Source organism: Etheostoma cragini, chromosome 11 (assembly GCF_013103735.1).
Source record: "Etheostoma cragini isolate CJK2018 chromosome 11, CSU_Ecrag_1.0, whole genome shotgun sequence".
NCBI lineage: Eukaryota > Metazoa > Chordata > Actinopteri > Perciformes > Percidae > Etheostoma > Etheostoma cragini.
The window spans coordinates 8,206,670-8,231,836 of record NC_048417.1 but is presented as its reverse complement, the minus strand read 5'-3'; the positions used below and the strand labels follow the sequence as shown (position 1 = coordinate 8,231,836).

Sequence of the window (25,167 nt, the reverse complement as noted above, 5' to 3'; positions counted from 1 at the left end):
GGCAGAAGACAGTCAGAAACCTGTATCTCACTCATAACAGCACGGATAGTTTTTTTTTTTTTCAAGTTTACATGTGCATGGATGCACCAGAGACACAAAATGACACCCCAAATCCCATTTTTTTCTGTGGTACAAGTCAAACTTCAAGTTCACAGTGCTGTAAGTCATCTGCGTAAGTTTAATATTCTTGATGTAAGGAACACACTCAAGCCCTTCACCACAGTAAGTGCAGGTTTTCTAACTTAGTTGTTTGACTTACCAATTACCACACTGAGGTGCCAGCTGATGGTATGAGTTTCTTTTATTCATGTACTGCTCTATGATATCAGGACTATCTGTATTGTTTAAACTCCCATAAATTCAGAATAAAATATGAAACACTTTGCTGTCATCCTCACTAACTTGACTAAGCTACTTGGGGGCCTTCAGACTTTAACCTGCTTTCACTTTAATCTTAATTTGTGCTATGTATAAATAAATGTTATTATCTTCTCATATTAATGCTCAAACCACATTAGCATTTTAAATAAACACTTTGAATAGAGAACCAAGGCGGGAAAGGGACCTTAAAGTGTATAGCACACAATACATTTATTGAATAGTGTATCTGTACACAGTGATGTATTTCTCCTTTAAATGTGCATTATATAACCTGATATTTACACAAAACTTAAAACTACAAGCAACAAAAGCAACATTTACAAATAACATGAGAGCATCAAATACAGTTTGTGCTGTGCTCCAGTTTGCACTGTCGCTGCAAGTTTAGTTTTACTATCAAACACCAGAGGGCAGAGTAGAGGTGTGGATGGTCTTTACTGGCCTGAGTGAATCCTCTCAGCTTAAACAGTAATGCATCAAATGTAGAATTCTTGATCTTCTTCTTCTTCTTCTTCTTCTTCTTCTTCTTCTTCTTCTTCTTCTATCTTGTCTGTCTCTTCAACAGGTGCACTAATAATGCTGCAATTGTCAGATTGGTTTATGGAAACATCACTCAGGGACGTAGTGTTCAAACTGCTGCTGAGGATACGTGACCCAAACAAGGTGGAGGGAGTGCTGTTGGCAGTGAAGCTGTTTGGAATCCGTCCCAGTGTGGCTGCCCTGTAGGCATTCTCTGGGAGGCCAGGAGACAGGGATGGACCGATGTCTTCTGGTGGTGCCGATAACGGCCGAGAAGTCTGAGGCAGGCTGGATTTGATGTACGCAGACACCACTGTGAGGTCCATATTGCTGCCTGGATTCACTTTGTTTCCTGTGTCCACATCTGTCTCTTCGGCCCCAAGCAGAGCGTCCAGGTTGAGTCGGAAGGGCGGGATTAGGGAGGAGCTCCGGTTGAGGGAGTGGCTCCTGTGATGGGGGCTGGGAGGAGGTCCTGGCGAGGAGCAGGTGGAGTGGGAGCTGGCTAAACCCAGGTTGGGTAGAGAGAAGAGGGAGCTGGACCGGTTGCCACTCCACTGGGCCCTCCAGGTGTCCGGATGGTGCTGGTCGACCCACTGGTCCTGCTCGTCAGAGGCCAGAGGGTGGGAGCTGTGGGAGGTCTGGTGGACGCTGGGACGGGATGATGACCGGTGGTGGTGCCGACGGTTCCTGTAGGAGGCGGCGCTACGGGTGAAGGTGGATGGAGCTGAGGCTGACTCAGTGACAGACGATGATACGTAGCAGGGTTCTTTTTGGTGTTTGAAGTGTGCCCCTTGGACCTGAGCAGGAAAGAAAAAGAAAACCAATGAGAATGTTTACTGTTACAAATTTTATTATGCATACTTCTAAAATCCTATTTTAGGATGAGGAAAAACGTATTTGTTCAAATAAAAGATGAAAAACTGTTTTGTTTTCCATCTTCAAGTTAACACATCTTGATAGTTTTTAAGTAAGATATGTTTTAACCTAATAATCAGACCGAATTTCCATTTTAATTGTTGTAATTGCTGTATGGTGACTCCTACTTGCACAAAGGAGTGTGTGATGAGTAAGCAGGGCATTTCAGGTGTATAATAATCTTATCATCTACCAAGATAGTCTAAAATTAACAAGAGCCTTAAGCACCTCGCACCTTGCTTCTGCGGAGTTTTGTTTTTAACTCTGTCACCTCTGGCAGAGAGATGTACAGGGTTTCCTCCGAGCATCCAATCAAAGGGGACGTGTTCAGGAGTTCCTAGAAAGTGTTCCTCCCCCTGTCTGATGATATCCTTGGCTTATACCTTGTCTTCCCCTCCTGAGTCATCTGACAATTTGCCAGAACTTCTTTGAGGCAAACTGCCCTTCTCCAACTTCTTCCTACATCTCTTTTTGCTCCACGGCCACAGAGGGTGCAGTCCTTACTTTTAAGATTTTGTCTCTTGCCTTATATCTAATCTCCTACTTATTATATCACACATACCTGACTCAAAAAAACGGTGTGTGGTTTGCTGGTTTGAAGTGTGCACACATCCTTCTTTAATAATTGCCAGTTTAGGTGTGAGAAATGCTGCATGCATGTTTTTGTGCTGTTACCTCTACAGTGGAGAGTGGACATGGCTCATTTGGATTCCATGTGTCCAATTTCCCAAAAGTCTGCCTGGTTTGAAGTTGCATTCAGTCAGTGTTATGTATTGGCCAGAGTTCTGATTACCTTTCTGACAGATTTTGTTGTTTGATACTAGCAAATTTGTTAAGGCTACACAATATTTAACCTGAGCTTGAAGGTTCATTTTTAACCTTTGAAATCACAGTTTGATCACAACATTTTTGTCAAATAACTTGCTTTGTAGAGCACTGTTGCAGTGTTAGAGAGCACGGCAACTCTTCCATCTTGTTGTTTGTCCTAAAGAAGTCGTTAAATATTAGGTCACAGGGGTTACATATTCCAGACTTTTGACTTCTCCCTGCAGGGCTCTCATGTAACCAAGTGCTCCTCACGCAACGTAAAGGCAGCAAAGTAAAGGAGAACGCGTCACAAGGGAACCGTGGTGTTTACAAGAAGCCCCCAACAGGCTTCCTATTCTCATCCTGGCCACTTTATGAATCACATCAGCTGGAGAATTCATCAGCGTCTGTGCAGCCCCATGTGTATTACGCCTCCATTTATGGACCAAAGCATCACAAAATACAAAGACTGCTGTTCAGAAAACCTGCTCCACCACAAATCTGAAGTCTGATTATCATCCAAAAAGCAACTAGTCTGGAAAAGTAAGAAGCAATATGGTAGATTCCACTGTTGTTACACTAATGTGGAAATGTTCTTTTCTTTTTAACATGTAAGGCAGTATTAATTTCATTGTTCTGTCAGGTCAGTTTCTCCTCTGTTTTCCTTCTCTCCAAGTATTGAAATGCACAGTTCCCTCCTTCTCTCTCTGCTGATAGTTTCACCATGTTTCTGTTCTCATGTCTGCTCCGTCATCCGGCTTTCCAACCAAACAATACAAGCAGAAGCAATAACTTTCCACACAGCAGCCTCAAGGCAATTATTTCCAAGAGCGGGGGAGACGTAGGAGAGTTTGCAGATTTCCAGGTGAACAAAAAGATATCATGGAAGCAAATCTTAAAGTTCCCAGAGAACAAGAGCTGAACTGGGATCTACCACGTCCATGAAACAGGGAATGTATTTCTAACATTGATAAATATCCTCGCTGATCATGATTGGCTCATTCAAAATATTTCTGCAGTACATGTAACTTTAACTTCTGATGTATTATCCTAAATTTATCATTTAAGAAGGAATGTATACAAAAAGAATGATCAACTGTATATTGCAAAAAAGTAAAAGGTTATGCCAAGAAAATGGACAAAAACAACCACAAAATTGCAAGAGTATTGACTGGAGTATATATGTCTATTTATAGTAACCGTGTGCAGCTCATTACGCAAACAGCTTGTTAAGGAGACACTAGTTTATGAGAGTGTCTTGTTGAGTGTGTTAAAACTAATTTAGAGGATAACAATCAGACCAGACTTTAATATCTGCTGACAGTATTTATTTATTTTATAACGGCATGCTGGGTAGAGCTCGCTCTCGCTACAGCACATTCAAGAACAGATGAAGAAGGAGACCAGAGATTTGACATTGTAGCAATGTCAAACATTTGCAATGCTCAATGCCCAAGGATGCGCAGTGAAGGGGGGTGGGGTGTGTGTGTTCTAAAACCACAGACACAGCAATAGGCCCATTCAGAACATTTCATTCATTTTGAATTGCACTTTTCAACTTAATGCTATGTCAATGTTGTCTTCACAACTTTGTTCTTACTGCCCTCAAGTGGACAGAAGGAAATTGTCATTAAAGGTTTAAAGTAAGAGTTAGGGGCTCGGTAATCAATGACGGTCCTCACAAGGATAAAGAACAAATATGTCAGTGTGTGTGGAGAGGAAAGTGAGAGTGTAACAAAGCCCCAAAGTTTTCCTCTCTGTATAACCACCCTTTGTGTTAGTTCTTCTCTTTCCTATACAGTACACTGCCTGTTTTCTGCCTTTCACTCCCTTCTGCACTTTATCTGTCTTCTGCTTTCCTTCGCTCTGAGCCATGAAGCGGTTGTATGGCTGCATACTTATCCCTCCCACACAGGAAAGAAAGAGGCAGTGAGTGTAGTTGTCTACTGTTGAGGCTATGATTTAGAACCTAATGACACTTTAGGAAGGCCAAAGCAAAACATGTGTGTGTGTGTCTGTGTGTGTGTGTGTGTGTGTGTGTGGGGGGGGGGTTGTTATCCTAAAGATGCTGCAGGTCAACTGCATGCATTTACTGAAGCTATATCTTTGCATGTTTGGGTGAAAGCGTGTGTGCCTCCGTCTGCTAATAGGACATGACAGGATCTGTCCAGTTTTCCGTGAGGACAACATGCTACAATGCTGGTGGGGAGCCACAGCAGGGGGCGCTTGGTAATGAGGATGCTGATTTGGCGATAATCAGACACTTACTCTTGTAAACTTTAGTTATGTTTGGATGAGCCAGGTCAGCCAGAGATCTGACCTCAGCCAGACAAAAACGCCACCAATGAACAGTAATCCTCAACTACACAATACTACAGAAGCAACAACATTTGAGATTGAAGTTAATAAAACAAGTTTGATTGTAGCTCTTTGACTGGGGTTTTCCAAAAATTGATTGAAAGTCTAGTTTCTAACAGTGCCAATGAAACATTCAGAATTGGCTGCAGTTCTTCATTTGTGTGGTTTCTCATAAAAGAAGCTGACATTATTAAAACTGATTGCCATTGTGTGTGTTAATGAACATTGAGGATACCATAACAAGAATGCTTTGAATTTACAATGGGGGAAATACTACAGAAAGGAATACTCTGACTTCACTACTCAGCACATGTCATACACTAACCAATATCATGACAGAGTGTAATGATGCTGTGTTAGAGGACATGACTTCATGCCAGGTGGCAGTTAAGCATCATGCATATGGTCTATTGTCATGACAGATTAGCTTATTGTTTCTATCAGTGCTGTTCCAATCCCAGTAATGGACTGCTGCTTAATCGGCTTGAACTTTCAAAACTACTTATCTGGCCGCCTGGACACATATCCCCTATGAAATTGATACCTTCCAAACGTGTGTGTGTGTGTGTGTGTGTGTGTATGTGTGTGTGTGTGTGTCTGTGTTCTAACAGCATAAACCTTTGTGTGATTATTTTGAGACGGATGTGTACATGCAAATGTTTTACAGTGTGGATAGATGATAATGGATGCATGTTTGGCTGGATAGACTGAATGGGGCTACAACTTGAGGAGACTCAAAGCTGCTTTGCCTACTGTGTGAGTTTGTTATTTTTGGCTGCAGAATCGGTTTGACATCCCTCTCTCTCTCTCTTTCTTCCTTTTTCTCTGCTTTGATTGTTCTTTCCCCTAAGGACACTGACTTTCTCTGTATTCTTGTATACAATTATAAATACAAATTGTAGATGGGGTATGTCAACTTTTTTCCTTCCTTCTTTCTGTCGTTCTTATTTTGTCATCGCAACTTGGTGGCTACAGTCAGTGCACTGAGTGAGACTACAGTTTCATAGAACTGAAGAAAAGATACTGACAGATTTGTCCTGATCCAACAAAACTGGGAAATGATGTCCTATCCACCATTTTACTTGAGTCTCCCTTGAAAAGCAGAAATAGTTCACGACATGGACACCTACAAAAAAAACACTGGCACCAACTCAAAGCTCTCTTACCTGCAGCAGGATCTTATTTCCATCGTAGTCCTCTGTCTGCCAGCGGACTTCACTGATTGGGCTGCAAGGGTGCGGTAGCAGGGGCACCAGCATCCCAACATCTCGTACCCTCATTTCCATCACCGCTGACTCCAGCACTGCCGGAGTCTGACCTCGTGGGAGCCTCTTAAATGACAATTGGATCTCCATATCCGGGTTGGAGTACACCACAAAGAAACAAAAGTCCTCCTTCTTCTGCGCTACCCTGCGCTGAAGCAACAGCTTGTAAAGCCGCACCATGTCAATATAATTTTCATGTCGGCAATAAACAGTGAATCGCACAATTTCTTTCCCATAATGGACCTGCCGCACAGCCCAGAGCGGCGTGCCAGCAGACAGAGTGAAAAAGTCCTGACTGCATGGTGCCAGCGGTAACATCCGTTGGCCATTGCTGACTTTTTCAGTGTGGTGGTAGCGCCAAGGTGGCCGGTGCAGAGTGCGGTGCAGCATCAGTATCTGCTCCTCGCCACCGTATGCCTCCTGGAGGAAGACAATAACTGCCAGGGCTGGCTGGCAGGCTTCAACCGAGCTGCCGTTTTGATGGTGCTTGGGCCAGGAGACGGAGGCCCGCTCTGAGACTCGGAAGAGCTGAAGCTCAGGGTGGACCCACGCCAGGACCGCATCAGCAGCACGCTGCAGAAACTCGCCGTGGCCAGGGTCGGCGATGAGGTGGACGCTGACAAGGAAGGGATCCTGGAGCTCGCCCATGGATAACTCACCTCCACATACAACAGCATCAAGACAAGAGATATGAGAGGGGGCATGAAGAGAAATGGGAAGAGAGAGACAAAGGAGAAGATGAAATTATATTATAATCAGCTTGCTGACTTTGAGATACAATTAAACTGTGACATGCAAACAAGTATGCTAAAGTTGTGAAAATATCCTGGTTATGGCAAAGAAACTACAGTAAGTTATGGTTGAGTTTAGGCAACTTAAACAATGAAAGTCAGGGTAAGATTGCGACCTCTTACCATTGCTCATAGAAAGGTTTTTACATAAAGGACACACTACTTTTTCTGCATTGACACTGAAAGTTGACACTAGATGTTAATTAGACTCTTCTCAAATCAATATAAAAAGTAGCCGTACTGGGGGTGTATTTTACTCCACATTTTCCTTCTTCTTCTTTGTTTACCTCTTTGTTCAAGTTTCCCCATCCTTTCCCTCCCTCCTTCCCACAGGTCTCTCACTCCCGACCTTCTCCATTTCACTCATCCACATCTAACTCCATCTTTTTCCCAATTTCTATGTTTACCTTTCTCCCTCCCCTCTCACCCTCCCTCCTCTCTCCTTTCCAGCAGACCCATGTGGAGCAGGGCTCCTCCATACAGGCTCATTAGTGCCATTAGGAGGTAATTACTGAAGCGCGGAGGAATGTTTCAGACCACAGCAGGAGTGATGCATTCAGGTGTAGCCTCCCCGTAAACCTCTGACCTGGAAAAGCTCGGCACCCTGGCACAGGTACTGCAACACTAATACTTAAATATTCCCAAACTCCAAGTCATATTTAGCCAGTGTTTTCATTCTTGCATGTTACATGTACACATTCACAGGAATATCTCCTCATCTCCATGTTCTCTCATTTTGCTATGGTCCTTATCTGACATCTCGGGGGACTTGTTCCATTTCGTCTGTGCTTTGAGGCAGTTTGGGAAAGGACACAGTCTTCTTGTCCCTGGCACAGCAGACTGTTTGGCTGTTGCCAGAATCCCTCCATGAAACAGAGGCCAAACAGGGGCAGGTTCAGTCTCATGAGTCCCATTGGCCTTTGTAAAAGGACAGCTGACCAGAGAGGTGACATTTTCTAAATGTTAAGATCAGGTTTCGAGGAAACATTGTTCAAAAGGTGGCCATTAGAGCTGTAACGACAGTCAGCTCATGGTCCACAATCATGAACAAGACCGGGCTCATGTTTTCATACATGGTTGAATTATTATTAACAAAGTTGGATGTGCAAAAACATTATTTAATTTTTTTTTAAATTTATTTATATAATTTATTTCTCTTGCTTCTGCGTAAAAATTAATTCTTCAACTTTGTTTAAACGAGGTTGGCAAATGAAAACATGCTTCGATAATGTCCTTGAACAGGTTGGACTGATGACAACAACAAAAAATTCTTCTTCAAAAGGCCCCAAATACATTTTTCTGGAAAATCATCATGTCAACATTTTCAGGTTCAGACCACTGAGGGTGTACACTTCTCTCGGTTTTGATAAGGAAACCCCTTAACAGGGAACTACTTAAAAATGGAAATTGTAATTATTTCCACTGGCGTTGTTCATGACTTATTTGTGAATCCTTACTGTTGATGGACAATAATATCCTTGCGAATAGGTCATGAGTCTTGGATGTCAATCATTGACTTTATTTACAGTTCCTGTTACTCAAAATTGTAACAAACTAAGCCTGAATAGATTTGATAAGGTGATTTGAAAGAAATCTGATTAAATAGTCAGATTTAATATTGGATTTACAAGGCGTAAAACCCCAACCCTAACATAAAGTGTCCTTGTGGGTGAAGAGATAAATACACCAGGATCAAGATTGATCCACTGTAGGTTTAAGCTGGATGCCAGGGCACAGACGTCCTGACACACACACACACACACACACACACACAGGGTGCCACGCTCTTTAACCACTGCCTAATTGATCCATTTAGCTGCCATGAAGACACCAAACACAGGGATGATATGGATCTTTAAGGTTATTTACTGTAAAGCACATTGCGCTGTCACACATACAGCTTGATTTCTCTACAGTAACTCCTATTACACCCAGTTCTCACAGTGTCCTTTTTTCAAGAGTCAGGACATGAAATGAGCCCAACAAGAACAAAGATTGTTCTGCTTTTGCCTAATTAGAATTGATAATAAACAATAAAACAAACAGAGCAACAAATACAGTACTTTTGCCTTGGTTGAAAAGGTTTGGTTTTTTGCTCTTCAGTTTCATTGCGCTCTTTTTTGTTTTGTTTTAATCAATTGTTGCCTATTGCCGAGGAAGTAATGGTTTAAGCTTGGTTTATCTGTTTGTCTGCCTGTTTGTCAACAGGATTACAGAACAACTACTTTCCTAATATTCATAAATAAATAATAATGTATACCTTCATTAATCCCGATGGGGAAATTACAATGTTTTCACTCAGTCGTTATTACACATAGGCCTGAATTACACACACATGCTCAGTACCTATACATGTACTAAATGGAGAGATGTCAGATTGAGGGGGCAGCCCATAGAAAGGCGCCCCATGCAGTTAGAGGTTCAGTGCCTTGCTCAAGAGCACCTTGGCAGTGAACTGGCACCTCTCCAGCTACCAGTCCACAACCATAATTTGGTGTGTATGGGGACTTGAACAAGTGACCCTCCAGTTCCCAACCCAACTCCCTACAAACTGAGCTAATACCACCCCACATGATCCAAATCACAGGGTGCATCTGTGCTGCATTCATGTGGTGCCTGAATAATTGGAAAAAGTAGTTCCTGACTGTGATAGGAACAACCTTGGCAAAGGTCTGCGCTCTCCAAAGTCCCCTTCTTGTTTGTCTATTTTTACACACGTTCACCTGTTTTATCTCTTTCACTTTTATTTCCCCACCTTTCTACTCATCTATCCAAAGTTCTTGGGAGACTGTAACTAAAATGACTCTGGGATTAAAGAAGAATCTAAGTTTGGGTGAGGATCGAGGCCACCATTAAACTGAAGGCCACACACACTTGTTTATTTCTGTCTGATCGGATTAGAATCAAACAACAGTTTGAAGCACGTGGATGATTAGTATCCAATTGGATATTTAAAATCCTAGACAGATACTTTGCCTTCACGAGTGCTATTGCCAACCTTTAAAGACACATGTGCAACTAAACCAACTACACACTACATTTTGAGTACCAGCTAACACACATTCATCATCACTTCACCATCACTCACTTAGAAACTTGAAAGCTAACGTTGCTTGAAAGTTTCTGAAGAGGAAACATGTTGGTTCAATCTACTCGGAGTAGATTCACTGAGAGTTAAGCGTGTGCACCCCCACAATAAAAAGGCAGCAAGAATGGAGCCGTGATACTGCAATTCACCATGGTAACAACCACAAACAAACTGGTGTGCTGGGATGTAAGAGCATGTCCACGATGGGGGACGTTAGTGATATGAGGACGGATAAGGTTATGTGGGATACATAATTGATAGACTGGGTAGAAAAACAATACCGCTCAAATAGAAAAGTATCTGGAAATAGTCGGGGGCCGCAATATCATCTCACGACATAAGGTACTGTATGTTTAACTCCCTGCGAAGTAATACAGCGTCTTCATCAATGGAATCATCAACAACAGGAAATGCCGTGTCAGAAAAATTAATAGTTTTATAGCATGACTAACATGGTTAATAAACCATGTCTCTTTTTTAATCATCCAGATAACGAACTATGCGAAACTTTGCCTGATACAGACTGAATGAATGAATGAGCAAATGAAAGAGCGCTGTGTCAGAGGGAGGAGACTGAGAGAAGAAAACCTGCTCCCAACCAATGTTAGGTTCACAGGCTCAGTTACCATAGTAACTGACTCTGAGGTTAAGTTACCTCTCTTTCTGAAACAGGCTGGAATTTACCCTCTCTCTCAGGTTTGGTTAACCTCCCCTTCTGAAACAGAAAACCCAGAGTTTCCCTTGTCTCATGGTTAACAAACTCAAAGTTTTCACTAAACCTACTTTCTAAAACAGAAACAGACCCCTCTGCTCTCACTCGCTGTTTATTTGCCGTAACATTAGTGCAATCAACTTGGAAACAAGTTGGTGGTACACTTAACATAAAAGATACAACTCAATACCTTGAACATTAAAGCTGATGCTTTCCTCAAGCAATAAGGTTTAATGGGGAGCTGGCTCACAAAGAATACATTAGAGATTAAGTCACGCCAATCCTGTGAAGGGAATGAAGGGGGTTTGTGTGTGTAATGCTGGAGAGGAGTGTGTCTCTAAGCTCTTAATCTACTCAAGTCTTCAAAGTGGAGCTGATATCCTGACTCACTGACTATGAACACACACAAGACCATGCACAACCATCCTCAACACACACAAAAATCAATTTGAAAATGTATAGAGGCGTGTCTTTTCTCATTTTCACAGACTTTTACCTCCACTCTGTGTTTTAGTGTTAACTGGCAACACATGCTCGCAGCCATACGCACGGATGATGACGTGAGATAAAGCAACCCGCCTTCTAGTGGCCCCTGCACATATGAGAGTGATTAGTAGCAAAAACTCAACTAAGGCCTCTGACTGTGTGTGTGTGTGTGTGTGTGTACTGTAGTCACAGCTTCAGCTAGCTTGGACCTCAGTGTAAGTCAAAACAACTGAATGAGGAAATTCAAGATGGGGGCCCCTTTTTGTTGTCTGGTAAAAAGAAAGAAAAAACGTTGCAGGTTCCAACACTCATACATTGGTTTAACTAGTGGCAAGGAAATTCAAATTTGTAAAGTTTTGACTTCAATAGCTATTAATATCACTTCAATTACTTTAATGCTACTTTTGCTAACACTCATATATCAACATCTTTAAGTGGATATAGCAAACATTTTGGCAAACATTGCTTAACATGTTGCTTTTATGTCCACATCCAGCAGTCACAGAGCAACACTAACATTTGACTGTGCGTAACTGTGTAACTCACACTACGTAGTTCTTTAAAAATTATATTTGGATTTTTTTTTTTTTTAGAAAAGCCTGACCAGGGACTTGGGTTACAAATTAGCCTATTACCTAGAAACCTTTTATGCAACACATATTGTCATGGCCTTGACTGTAATAATTATATATGTAATAATGTGTGCTGTGTTGTCGCTGACAAATAAATTGATAACAAAACTAAAATAATTTATTATTATTAATGGGTTTCTTGCCCCTTGGCAAATGTACGTCCACTATTCTCTCTTTTAGCTCTATTTTTGGACTCTACTGACTCTTGAGGGAAATAGCTGTCTCATTATGCCTTTAAATGCTCCACTATGTTTACCAGTAAGTTGCCCGTCGGCTGTTTGGTGCTGAGCAGGTAGCTTAAAGTATGGTTTGTACTAGTACCGAGTACTGGCACTTGTGATTTGTGTCCACATGAGTACCCTTAATTCGAATTGTTAATAACAGTATTATATATATTATAATAAGACTCTGAGACATTAACGTGAGAACGACAACAATCAAGTTTCACAGAGGATAAAAGCATCAGATCAAAATGTGGAGCCGGTGTTTTCTGGAATTAAACTGCTGCTTGTTTCAAATTTACAAATTAGATTAGATAGGTTACGACAGACTGTCTAAAGATTAGAGGCGGAGACTTAGTAAGGAGACCAAAGCCAGTCAACACGACTAGTCCAAGTTTATATGTTAATGGATGCAATGTGACCTTTACTGTCCCAACAGACCTGGGAGAAGAAGGCAGCTTAGCGTAGTAGACGGACAAATAGTTGAAGAGGTGCTGATGTTATAACACTATTTAACTCTTTTTTTATTAATAGGAAACCTACCCAAACATGCCGTGCATTAAAACACATTTCGGTTTTTTTTGGTGCACCTGGGTATAAAACATACTGACACACAGACCTGAGATAAGCAACAATACAACAGTACCAACAGTTCTGTAGTCCTATTCGGTTCCAAGCAGTGAAAACCTCTATCTTCAACCTCACAGTCACTGCTGTTTTATTGTTTTCACTTTAAATGTGGTACGAGAGCAGAGCCAAAACAACAAAACATTTCACTGTGCAACTAATTACAGACTGCACTAAATGTGCACTCAGTGAGCACACATTCACTAATTCATTAAATTGAAGGGCCCACAACAAGGCTGACAGACAAAACTGCTTCAATTAGGCCATTAACAAACAGCTGACTGAAGCGTATTTAGCTGCGATCACAGCCTCATAGTCCAAACCTCATCATTTTGGAGTACGCACATTTGGAAACACTTAATCCCGGCTGCCTTATGGCTGTGTGTGTGTGTGTGTGTGTGTGTGTGTGTGTGTGTGTGTGTGTGTGTGTGCGTGTGCTCGTGGGTGTGTGCGTATGTTGGTTTGTTACGGGTGGTCCTTGATCAGGTACTATTCAAACTGACTTTGCTGAAAGGGCCTTGGTTGACATCCCCTGCAAATGGTTTGGCGTGTAAATAGATACTCAGCACTGTGACTAGAGACCAGTGCGTCATCTTCCCCAGTGTCTGAGAAGGCAAGTTTGTGCTGCTCAGAATCAAGATGGAGATTGTTGGAGTGGACATCACCTGGCTGCACGGACAAAAGACTATCTCAACAACAGACAACAGCATGTGAGGCTCCATCACTGTGTGTCTGACATGGTGCACTGCAGCACAGGTGCCCCTCAGGGTACAGTGCTCTCCCCCTTCATTTTCACCCTCTACACCTCTGACTTCACTCACAACACTACCCACTGCCACATCCAGAAGTTCTCTGATGACACAGACGTTGTTGGATGTATTTCTGAGAGGAAGGATCTGTAATACAAGACTGTTATCAGGGATTCAAAAGGGTCAGCTGGTGTGAGCTCAACCAGCTTCAGCTTAACACCAGCAAGACGAAGGAGATAATTGTCAACTTTAGGAGGAAAACATACCATTTCACACTGGTGCGCATCCAGGGATTGGACATTGAGTTAGTGGAGAGCTACAAATTCCTGGGTGTTCACCTAAACAATAAACTAAAATGGAGTGGTAACACCCATGCACTTTACAAGAAAGGTCAGAGTTGCCTCTGTCGGCCTAGGAGACTTCGGTCCTTTGGAGTGTGCAAGACTCACCTCAGGACCTTTTACGACTCTGTGGTGGCCTCTGCCATCCTTTATGCTGTGGTCTGTGGGGGGGCGGGGGGGGGGGGGGGGGGGGGGGGGGGGGGGGGGGGGGGGGGGGGGCAACTGGGACAGGGACAAGAGCAGACTCAATAGAATTATATAACAAAAAATAAAAAGTGTGAGGAAGAACTAAAGCTGTACTGATATGAAAATTTGAGATTGAAAAATACATATCATAACATTTCCCTTCTTTCCAAACACGAGCACGTAGTTATAGTTGACTTGCGCCTCCTTAAAAAATTTAAAAGTAGAATGCACATGTCCTAGTATAATCAAATATTTTAAACTTTTTAAAAGATGTAATGTGCAGAAATGTTTGAGGTCAGGGTCAAACTAAAATTAGCAAAAGTAAAACAAAAAATGTAAAAATGCAACCAGAGCACCTTTCTTTCTTCCGGTGTCTGGATATACATCTGTCTGACAAACGACTTTTACACATCTGCATGATGTTCAGCAGTTCTGAGTGCAACTTAAAACTACAGCAGAGGTTAAATTATTTTAAGGAAGAAAGTATGACAGGCTCCTGCACTTTCACAAGTATGTACTTAATCCACTGCCTGATATACAACAGAGTCGTTCATGCATAAATGTCGGAGAGTGGATTTTTTTTTTTAAACTTGCATACACACGTGTTCCTGGTTCTGCTCATCTACCGCCTGTCTGAGCCAGCTAAGAGCAGGGCCTCGGGAATTACTTGATGCACAGGCAGTCTGGACGAGCAAAGTGTTTGACTATGTGGTAAAGATGAATAATGTTACCGCTGACGACTTCCACTTCCACAATAACTTTTTTGATGCTGTTGGTCGGCAGCAAACCGTGACCGACAGAGAACCAAGGACTGGACCAACCCCATTAGTGATGATAATATGAGCAGCAGTTTTTCAGCAATTGCCATTACATGTATTTAAATTCTGTATACTTCTTTATACTGTATAGTGGTTTTCATTTCAATTGTCAGAGTCCGCTTTTTTTGCGTGACTCAACTTGCTTACTAGAGCACAAAAGAGTCAATGTTACAGTATGGAATTTGATCTAATTGATATCAGGCTCTCTGTTTACTGTTCACTCTTCCACAATGTATCAGAGCTGTATAAATTCCTGCTAATGCAAACCAAAAACAATTCCAGCTGCATTTTAACTTTAAGAGGGTTCAACTGGGAATGTACAGGGTGGCATTAATTGTGAAGCATCCATCGGAAATAAAGTGTATTTGTCCCCAAGGTTAATTTGTTTTTGGCAGATTTTGTCAGCGGATAATTGTTCTATTTTGCAAGCGTGAATGGAGTAAAGCACATATGCATATGTGTGTGTCTCAGCGAGCAGACATCTGCTGGTGACAGGCTGAAAATATAAACCACTGACATCAACTGACTACTATCAATCCTGTCGAGACCTCTGTGGTATAAAAGACTCACTAAACTCCTCAATATGCTGATGCATATTTATTTTACTCACTGTTTTGAAATCTTCATTTCATTCTTCATTTCTTTCTTAGAAAGATATATATCCAGAGTCTTTGTTTTGCTTCTCATTACCTGAAACCATTGGATAAATCCCGAGTAATTTTCATGTTTTCTTTTCATCTTTCATCCAAGTTTTTCTCTTTTTTCTCTCTCTGGCTATTTCCTCTCTCTTTCATGTGTCTACATCTGTGTATAATAAATATATCTACAGTAGATTTCTTCCTAGTTATTCAAGTGTGACAAATCATGCATCCCCTGTTAAAGTAGTAATAGTATATTTGTATTCGCGTCTCTGCCTGGCGTCTTTGTGTTGTAACAGTCTGACCTATGCATAGTTTAAAACCTTCTTTTGGCCCAAAAACATTTATTACTCTGACAGCTTGCTCCCTCCGGCTTACATACATGTACACACACACACACACACACACACACACACACACACACACACACAGATACACACATGCAGAAACCAATAGGGGGCAAGGTCACAGGTCACTCACGCTGAATGGACACTCATCTGCTGTGACCAATATAAAGTGATGTTGTGTGATTAAGTGTCTGGGGTGGGGCTCAGTTGAAGCCTCTTGAATCAAAACCTATTTACCTTCTATTGAGCGATCAAAAGATGCTGCACACACCAGCTGTTGACAGCATAAAAGACAGATTACACTTAACATTTTGTTTTTCCGTCACTGTTGTTGCATGAAATTTTGCAACCACAATCTCCCCTTCTTAACACTGAGTGATAAAAAATATTGCAAACGCCTTTGCATTCATGAAACATTTTAAAGAATACATATAAATGCAAGGTTAGCTACTTTTATTTCTAATGCAGAGGTGGCCCTGGTACAGTATGTATATATATATATATATATATATATATATATATATATATATATATATATATATATATCATTTGTCATTTGTTCCATTTTCCAGAATTGACTTCAGTCTTTAACATAACACAAACTATACTGTTAAGTGAGATGTTTAATCCTAAACTATATTTTTAATCTAGCAGGATTTGTTCAGTGTATAAAACAGCTGCCTGTCTATGACTAGACTTGTCTTGATAATGACTTTTATTTATTATAAAATTTGTTATGCTCATATTCTGAATGTTTTAGCAATATGGCTCTGCCTGCAAAAGCTTTACATTAACAATGAACAAGTTAACAGTAATAGACTCACTGTCCTAAACAACTGACAACATATTGACATAGTTTCAATTTTAAGCTATTTGAATTCCTCCAGTGTCTGTTGCATAGGACCCAAAGTAGAGTACAACCTTAGTCATACCAATGTTGGTGGTTTAACGTGATATAAGTCTGTCTACACACTGATTCACAGTGTCAACAGATCACTGTTGTCAACCCTGAGAGAATCCCTTACTAGCAGTTAAACATATCATACCCTTTACAAATGTGAGGGGCCTCGTTATATGAAGTAAATGGACAAGTATTGGAATTGGTAAGTCTTTTCTATTATTATTATTATTATTATTATTATTATTATTATTATATTCCAATCATCCTATGGATGACTTTCACTCTATACATCTCAGTGACACAAAGGCATGGTGAGTTGCTAAAGCAAACAAAGTCACCAGCAATTCTGGTCCAGTGGTGTCTTTCTAGTTGTGGTCACACTTTTCCATATACTGTATTTAAAGTTCTTGTGTTTTCTGACAATGTGCCTATGCATGTTTTGTTACCATCCTGACCTCCAGTGGAGACAGAGACAATGGTGGGCAGAAGATCATCTGATACAGTAAAGACAAAGGAAACACGAGGGGGAAAGACCAAACCAGACATTGCTCGGTCACTCTGTGTGTGCGTGTGTGTGTGTGTGTTGGTCCTCCATTTCCTGATGTGCGGGTGTGGTGCCGGTGGGATAACGCAGCTTCCTGTAAAGCAGATTAATGGGCTAATATTGGATATAATCCTCCCATTGTGAAAGGCCTGGAGAACTGGCATCAGACTGGGGAGAAGTCATAACCTCTGCACAACGGATCGTCACAATCATACACACATTCAAACCAAACTACACACACATTCACACAAAACCACACACACACACTGTACGTACAAAAGTACTCAGCAACGTAGTTCAAGCACTGTTGGCACTTATAACAGCAAACACTATTTAGTAGGTGATCTGTAACTCAGTTGCCTAACAATATCATATTGTATCCGTATATGTGATCAATGTCATATTGTGGTATCAACATCAGCATCACAGAAGTTATCACCAAAAGTGAAATGAAGTATAACTCCAGTTTTTTACACATTACACTTGGGTCAATTCACTCAATATGATAATATTGTATTCATTTATCATATTAATCATTATATAAGTTATTTCTAAGATCTGTAAAATATAAACATCTTTAAAGTGTCAGATGGAGTGTCAGATGATCAGACTATCCACATTGTCAAAATCACATACCAGATTATTGGGCAAACAACTACAGAGTAAGTAGAGTAAGTAAGAAGTTGGTTTGTAAACTGTGATGGATGGTAGTTTCACTGTTCGCGTTGTTTTCTCTTCCAAATAAACTTGATTTACCTAGAGAGTTACTTAACAACCTGTCTGACTGCTCATGTTTCTTGCCCAATCTTTTAGTGGTTTTGCGAGTAAATCAAAGTTATCCTAAGCATGTAACAAATGTCATGATTTGTTGCAATAGATTATGAGTGGCAACCCACATTAATCTAAAAATGACACTCCAGAAAGGCTTTGTCCACCATATTTTACATTGACTGCATGTAGATTTTATGGGTGTTTGCTTGTGTTTTTCACATGTTTTTTCACACATCTCCCCTTCGCAGAATCCGAAACACAAGACCCGCATTTAAATAAATGGGACGACTGGTGTTTCAGCTACAATGCCTCATTTGGTATAAATGCAGCCTGAATGAAGCCCTAGGGAAAAACGGTTTTTAAGATATAGTGCGTCGTTTCTGTCTCTCCCAAGAGGAATTCTGAGTACTGATAACGAAAGTGTCAGCACGTCTTGCGCACAACCCCCACCCCTCCTCCACACAGTTACTTATAGGAGGACGCGGAGGATTAAAAAAACATGATGGACTCTTCAGAAGAGGTAATTATCTTCATCTAATCATCTCGATTTTCTCCACACGTAAGTCGTCGGACGACCCAGTCTACTGGACAGAGACATACTGAGAAATACATAGAGAGTTTTGAGGAACTTTTAGTCTTAATTCGCTATGTGTCAACTCCTTTGGCAATGGTTTGAATGTAGCGGACGTTCATCAATATCAAAACGTTACGCACTAAAGCTTTAACTAAGGCAAATTAGGTGAAAATTGTATTTTTATTTGTAACAGCACACTAAGAAGAGGTTTTGTCTGTACTAATCATGTGAAATGAACATGCTTCCCAAAGCTTTATTTATTTATTTATTTTTAATTGCCCCATCAATAAAATGTTCATTTAATTGATGCATGAATGCCAACCATTTACTATATCCAATGTGCAAATTGTCTAGCATGTACCATCACAGTAAATGTACGCTAGGGTGGAAGTAGGAAGAAAACAACAATCATTCAAGTAATTGTTTGTAACCATACAAACAAATCCTCCCTAAACCGTGCTGCAGGCCATACGGACTACTAAACACACAAAAACACAATCCTCCACCGTGAGTGGATTTATTTTGTCAGTGTGTATTAGGGAGATAAAGTCCTGGAACTGAGCTGTGTGTGTTTGAGTCACTGCTAACAATGCTTTACGTCACCATTAGTTTACTTACTGCTGGTTGAGGACAAGGGACTGTAATCAGACCTGCAGAGGAAGACAGAAATGAGAAGGGGGGGAAGAGCAGGAGAGGCAATGTGGACAGTGAGCAAGAGAGAAAATGAGGACATGAAACAGAGAAAGGAGACAGGAGTTTATATTACAGTATGAAGCACAATCCACATGATTTACAGGACGACACAGTCCTATTTTAAATAAAGTGCTGACAGCTGGCTAAACAGAAAGAGAGGTCCAACTGGAAAGGTCACCAAAATGCACATAGACATTTCACAGTAGTTTTCGAGTATTTCTATGCTAAGCTCCTTTATACTTACTGAAATCAACTATTTTCCCAAGGCAAATCTGTTTGTTTTTACGTTTTAACATTTATTTGACAGCCATGATTACTAGTTAATTTGCAGATTAGAAGATACTTCTTCCAAAATATGATCATTAGGCATCGTTAAAGAAAAAACTGCTCAATGGTGTCTAAAGTAGTTAGTTAGCTACTCTATAGTAGTTAGTTACTTAGGTGTTATCAGAAAGTGTTGTATTGATGCTTTTACTTAAAGGAACAGTTCAACATTTTTGAAAAGACAACATGAGTTAGCTGAGAAGATCGCCATCAATCTGTTGTCATGCTGCTTATGAGCATTTTACCACTGAGTTGGAGATATCTCTCAGTTTTTCCCATTCTACTGAAAATATGTGTATGCAGCATGTAGAGGGCTAAAGCCTGAAGGTGATTTGCCTAGCTCCATCCAAAGGGCAAACATACACCTACCCTCACTTCTAAAGCTTACTATTTAACAAATAATTTAATTAATTTGTTTAATCGAAACACAAACAGAAATGTAATAACAACAGTTTGTGGTTTTATGGCGATTGTGACACGGAGGAATACAAAAACAGGAGGGACTCTTCAGAAGAGGAATTATCTTCACACGAGTTTCTGTGCGCTAAAGTCGTCAGACGACCCCAGTTTCTGACCATAGCCATACTGAGAGATACATAGAGAGTTTTGTGGAGCTGATAGTCTTAAATAGCTTTGTATCCACTCATCTGACAATGGCTTGAATGTAACCAACGTTCATAAATAAGAAAAAGTTATGTACCAAAGCTTTAACTTAACATGCTTATTTAAGACAACATAACAAAAATTATGTTTGTAAGGATTTTCATTATTGACTACTAATGTAAACTAGTCTACATTATCAACTCACAGCACTGTGTTAAGACAACTTAACCTGATAAGTTTCACTTCATGTAAAAACTTAGACGGTTTAACCCTCATGTTGTCCTTGGGTGAAATCGACCCGTTTTCAGTTTATTTTTTTGTCACAAAAATTGGGCCATCAAAATAAGCTGAAAATGTCAAAAATAACAAAAAACACCAAAAACATAAAAAGCATCCACAACATTGAAAAGTGACAAAAATGTTGAAAAAAGCTAAAATAATGTTGATAAAAGTGACCAAAACAGGGTTTTTTCATGGTTGACGGGGAGAAAACACAAGGGTTAAGGCAGCAGGTTTCCAAAGTCATCTAATTCGGGATAACAGTGTAGAGAAGCTAAATTAGATTTCTGCTAGTCTGATCTCCTAGGATTAGAGAAAACATTCTGGCATTTTGTGTCATTACATAAATATCTGTGCTGTTAAACATACAAGAAACATACACATACAAGACTGACTGAGGAGCTAGCCTGCATCCCACACGTTGTAATTCCCTGAGCTGTCTGTGAAATCTCAGCTCACACAGAACCTGAGATTGTTAGTTCCACGGGAGTCAGCTGACAACCAGTGAAAACTGTTCACACACACACACACCCTGTGACTCCATCTCTAAACTAATAAAGCCTCTGGAGCTACAGGACAGCAGGAAGCAGAGGAACACGTCTGTTTCCTGCTGCAGCAGGAGGTTATCAATCTAATTAACAGGGGCATTAGGGGTGTAGAGAAAGTAATGGACGGGAAGTAGTAGAGGTGAGCAGAGAAAGGTAAGAAGAAAAGATGATGGGGTACTGCAGAGGGGGAAATGTTGGTGTAGGGAACGACAGAAAAGACAAATATACAGAGCAGATTATAAATGACCAGACGGTTCCTCCTTTTTTGGAGGAACACAGGGTGAGACTAACAGACATGACCCTGTGTGCACGGAAAAAATGACAATGTGGAATAAATACTTTTTTATGTTTATGACTCTTTGGAGTAGAGATGGAGTGTGGGCAGTTACAGATCTGTTTTGATGGTTCCCTTGGGTGTGTGTATTTGGCAGGACTCCCCCAGTTAGCATCTCGCCCTGAGTTCCCAGTCTGGCCACGCTGCCTTGCTTCATCTTCGTCCCAAAAAAATAAACTTAAAGTGAAGTGAAGACAGGCAGCAGTGCGGTCATGAACACTGGGTTTGACTGCAGAATGACCTGATGGGCCCTTAAAGGGCTTGTATGAACAGATTCACTTCTATGTTATTTGATTTGGGTGGGGATGTAGGGAGGGAGGGAGAAGAAAACAGAAAGATGAAGACCATGGATAAAGAAAGACACAATAACATTAATGTTATTGCTTTATTAATGCCACCTCTATAGTTGAGGTCTGGTTATGTTCGGGAAAGATTTTTCTGTCATGGTTTAAAGAAACCAATGCTGACTAATGGTAGGAGATGGAATGTGAACAGCAGTTCTTGAAATAACGCCTAGATGTTCAACGTCCTCCATAAAACTAAAACAATGTCAAGCTACTTCCATCGGGACAGTCATTATTATTCACACAACCACAAGTCAGGAAAACTTAATGCTGCATTTATCATTTTTTTCCAATTTACATATCTAGAGGACATTAACATTCATTTGGAATGTTTCACTTTCCTTTCAACTCTGATTTGGTCTCTACCATCTCCTGAGAAAATCTGTCCACCAGCAAGTTTTCAACTTTGTCTAGCTGCTGTTTGGTGCTAGGCAGAGCGTCCTGTGGGTTTAGCACAGCTTGTTTGCTTAAAACAGCTGCCTGCTGTGATGTAGCTGGAATCAAGGTTGATGAGACTGAACCAAACCGGTAATTTCCTGTAAAACCAAAACAATGAGCTAAAAGACGCTAAAACAGGGCTGCAGGCCCTAATACACTTTAATTATAGACTTTAATTATGAGGAGGTGTATAATTGTTTACTTATGTTTCTAAAGTACAATAAGGTCTATGTGAAGTCTGTGACTTGGGACTGAAGGAGAGATGCAGAGAGAAGTCTAAAGTGAAGAGAAGGAAGTGGAATGAGGCAGGAGAGGTGGAGGATGTGACCTGACAGAGGTGGTGGCTCTCTGGTTATCAGCTGGACACTCCATGATTTTCCTTTTACATCAGCAAAATACACAGAGCTCTCTGCTGCTACTTTTTCCCATGAAACACATTATGTTGTTCCGCTAATGAAATAGCATGGATGCAGGTGACTCCTGGATGTACTGATGTCAGATGACTTTTTGAGCTTACTTACTTTCAATATGAGAGTAAAGAGAACAATGGTGTTCGCTTTTTTTGTTGTTTTCAACTTTTAACATCAACCTTGTCCAGGGACAGCAGAAGAAAAAAGGGATTTTTTGCTGAATCTGGCACATTTACATGATAACGAAGCCAATTAATAAGACTTTATCTTGATAAATAAACAATATTTTATTTAGTATTAGATATATAGGGGCCCTAAGACTGCACAGGCTACAATATTTAAGGCTGAAAAATCTCATAACTAGAGAAGAACTGAGGCTGGGTGATATTAACAACAGGAATTATCCGAGTATTTCTTAATATTGATAGCTGACTTCATGTTATGATATTTACTTAAATACCCAAAAAAACATGTTAAAAAAATAACTGTATCTGATGTTTTTATTTTATGGGTTAACTTAGATTTTTGATGATGACTTCAAGGGGTTAAGGGTTATGTCGGATCTGTCTCTAAAACACACACACACACAAACACACAAACACAGATCCTTCACTACAACAACACCACATCCAGCAGTAGGCAGACATACCGCATGAGAAACTGAAGCACATCTCTGTCTAACGGCTGAAAACAGAGAGAAGAATACATTCATTTAACTCTCTGTTGTCAAAACATTCTTGAATTAAGCTTCAACAATAATGTGGCTTTGCTCATTAACAACTAAGTTGGTGATTAAGACTTAACTTTCTACTAAATAATTAGTATCTCACACCTCCTTCATATGCCCTTGTCAGTTGTTTAATAAAGTATTGGCACAGGGGTGCAGTCCAGGAATATCAGCATAAATAGCCTAGGTTACATATGATAACAAGATTTTGGACCTGCAATGATTGACTGCTGATCAATAACCCTATGTCTACCTAGTCTGTAATCGATGAATATGATATTCAGGATCAGTCATATCTTAGAATGATTTCTGCTTCACCCACCCTCCAGTCTCGGCTCCTGAATCCACGCAGTCATCTTCTGCTGAGGTTTTCTCCATCTCAAAGGGTCGGCTGAACAGCACTTAGCTACATCGTTTCAAAGTCCCGAGGTAACGAATAAGACAGAGGAATTCAACAACACGGAACGGGTTAGAAAAGAGAGTTACATGAACGAGCAGAGCCTGAATGAGCCGCTTTCTAACTCCTGACATGGAACAAGCTGTCTGGTTAAGCAGTTGGAGCAACAGGCGACTGAAACTGTTCTCTGCGTCAGCTGCGCTCCGTCGTGATGCCTTCAGGAGCAGTCGGAAATCTGAAAGCTAAATGTGGCGCGCACATGAGCGAGAGTGGTAGACCTAAATCTGAATGTGGCAGGTTGATTTTGATTTTAAAATAATAACAAACAAAAAATTACTCAAGGCAAGTCAATACATGTTTTTTAATAATGAGATGAGTAAAAATGTTACTTTGTAAATAAAAACATATGATATGTTTGTCAACATCTGTTAATAATTTAATGACTCGCCTTGTATGTTTTTAGTTTTTTTCTAATTCAATTTAGTTTGTACTTATATTAAGGATTTTAGTTTTTTAGTTTTGGTGCTTTAAAATTTAATCGTTATTTAAAAAAATGTGTCTGAAAAGCTTCACATAGCGATGAGACGTATTAGAGCCGAAGGATAGCCTAGGATACTAGTAAGAATACAAATTTTTTCCCTCAAGTGTAGATAAATATATATTTATAAAACAAAAAAGAACGAGCTCTGATAAAAACCATTGATGTGATGTTATCTAGTAGTAGGCCTAGCCTTCATGATACGAGAAAAAGAGCTCTGGGTATGTGACTATCCACTGATTTTGCCAAATGTTTCTTCTCCTGTTATAAAAATCTCCCAGCTTTGTTAAAATTAACAAAACCCTCATTAAAGTATCAATGAGATGGGACTGCTGATAGTGTGACTGCTTTGCTTTAGATATTCGTTGGATATCTTCGAGCAACGCATGAAGATGACATTAACAAGTGTGCTACTTTGGCTCCATCAACAGGGTGGATGAGGTAATGCAGCATTTACTCCACCAAGAAGTGATCACGTTTCTAAACGAAAAAACAATGTCGTTCTGTTCATGAAGTAAACCACACACCTGCTAAAAGACCCGTATTCTAAAACCTATGGTTTCCTAATCATTGGCCTATTAAATTAGATTTTCATTCTACCTTTGTACAACAGAAAAATGATTTTATGTAAAGTAGCAGTCTATAGTAGGCCTACAGCGTGTGGACAATTGTGTGATGCAAGTGTACAATCAAGTGACAGAAATTCAAAAAATTATGAATAAACATATTGAGTGAAATTATATTGATGGTATGTTATAGAAATAATAGATTACAATAAGATACTGTATCACGTGATGTCTCTGTAAACGGTCCGTAGAAAGTAAATTCAAAATCCCCTTTGTTATTTTTATTACAGATGCC

General features: G+C 40.3%; 1 protein-coding gene across 5 annotated transcripts; it reads right to left on the bottom strand.

The window, feature by feature from the left end:
• Positions 1-158: 158 nt before the first annotated feature.
• LOC117952989 (protein FAM124A) lies at positions 159-23,960 on the bottom strand. 5 transcript variants are annotated; one of them, XM_034885682.1, is made up of 6 exons: positions 23,694-23,948; positions 23,294-23,328; positions 19,290-19,321; positions 6,147-6,913; positions 925-1,697; positions 159-888 (listed from the first exon to the last, which is right to left on the bottom strand). In XM_034885682.1, exons 2-6 carry the CDS (start codon positions 23,296-23,298, stop codon positions 858-860), a joined length of 1,608 nt encoding a protein of 535 aa, XP_034741573.1. In that variant the 5' UTR covers positions 23,299-23,328; positions 23,694-23,948; the 3' UTR covers positions 159-857. The 5 variants fall into 5 exon arrangements, with proteins under 5 accessions (XP_034741573.1, XP_034741574.1, XP_034741571.1 ...); XM_034885683.1 differs by having other exon boundaries at positions 6,147-6,904; XM_034885680.1 differs by lacking the exon at positions 23,294-23,328 and having other exon boundaries at positions 23,694-23,960.
• Positions 23,961-25,167: the final 1,207 nt, after the last annotated feature.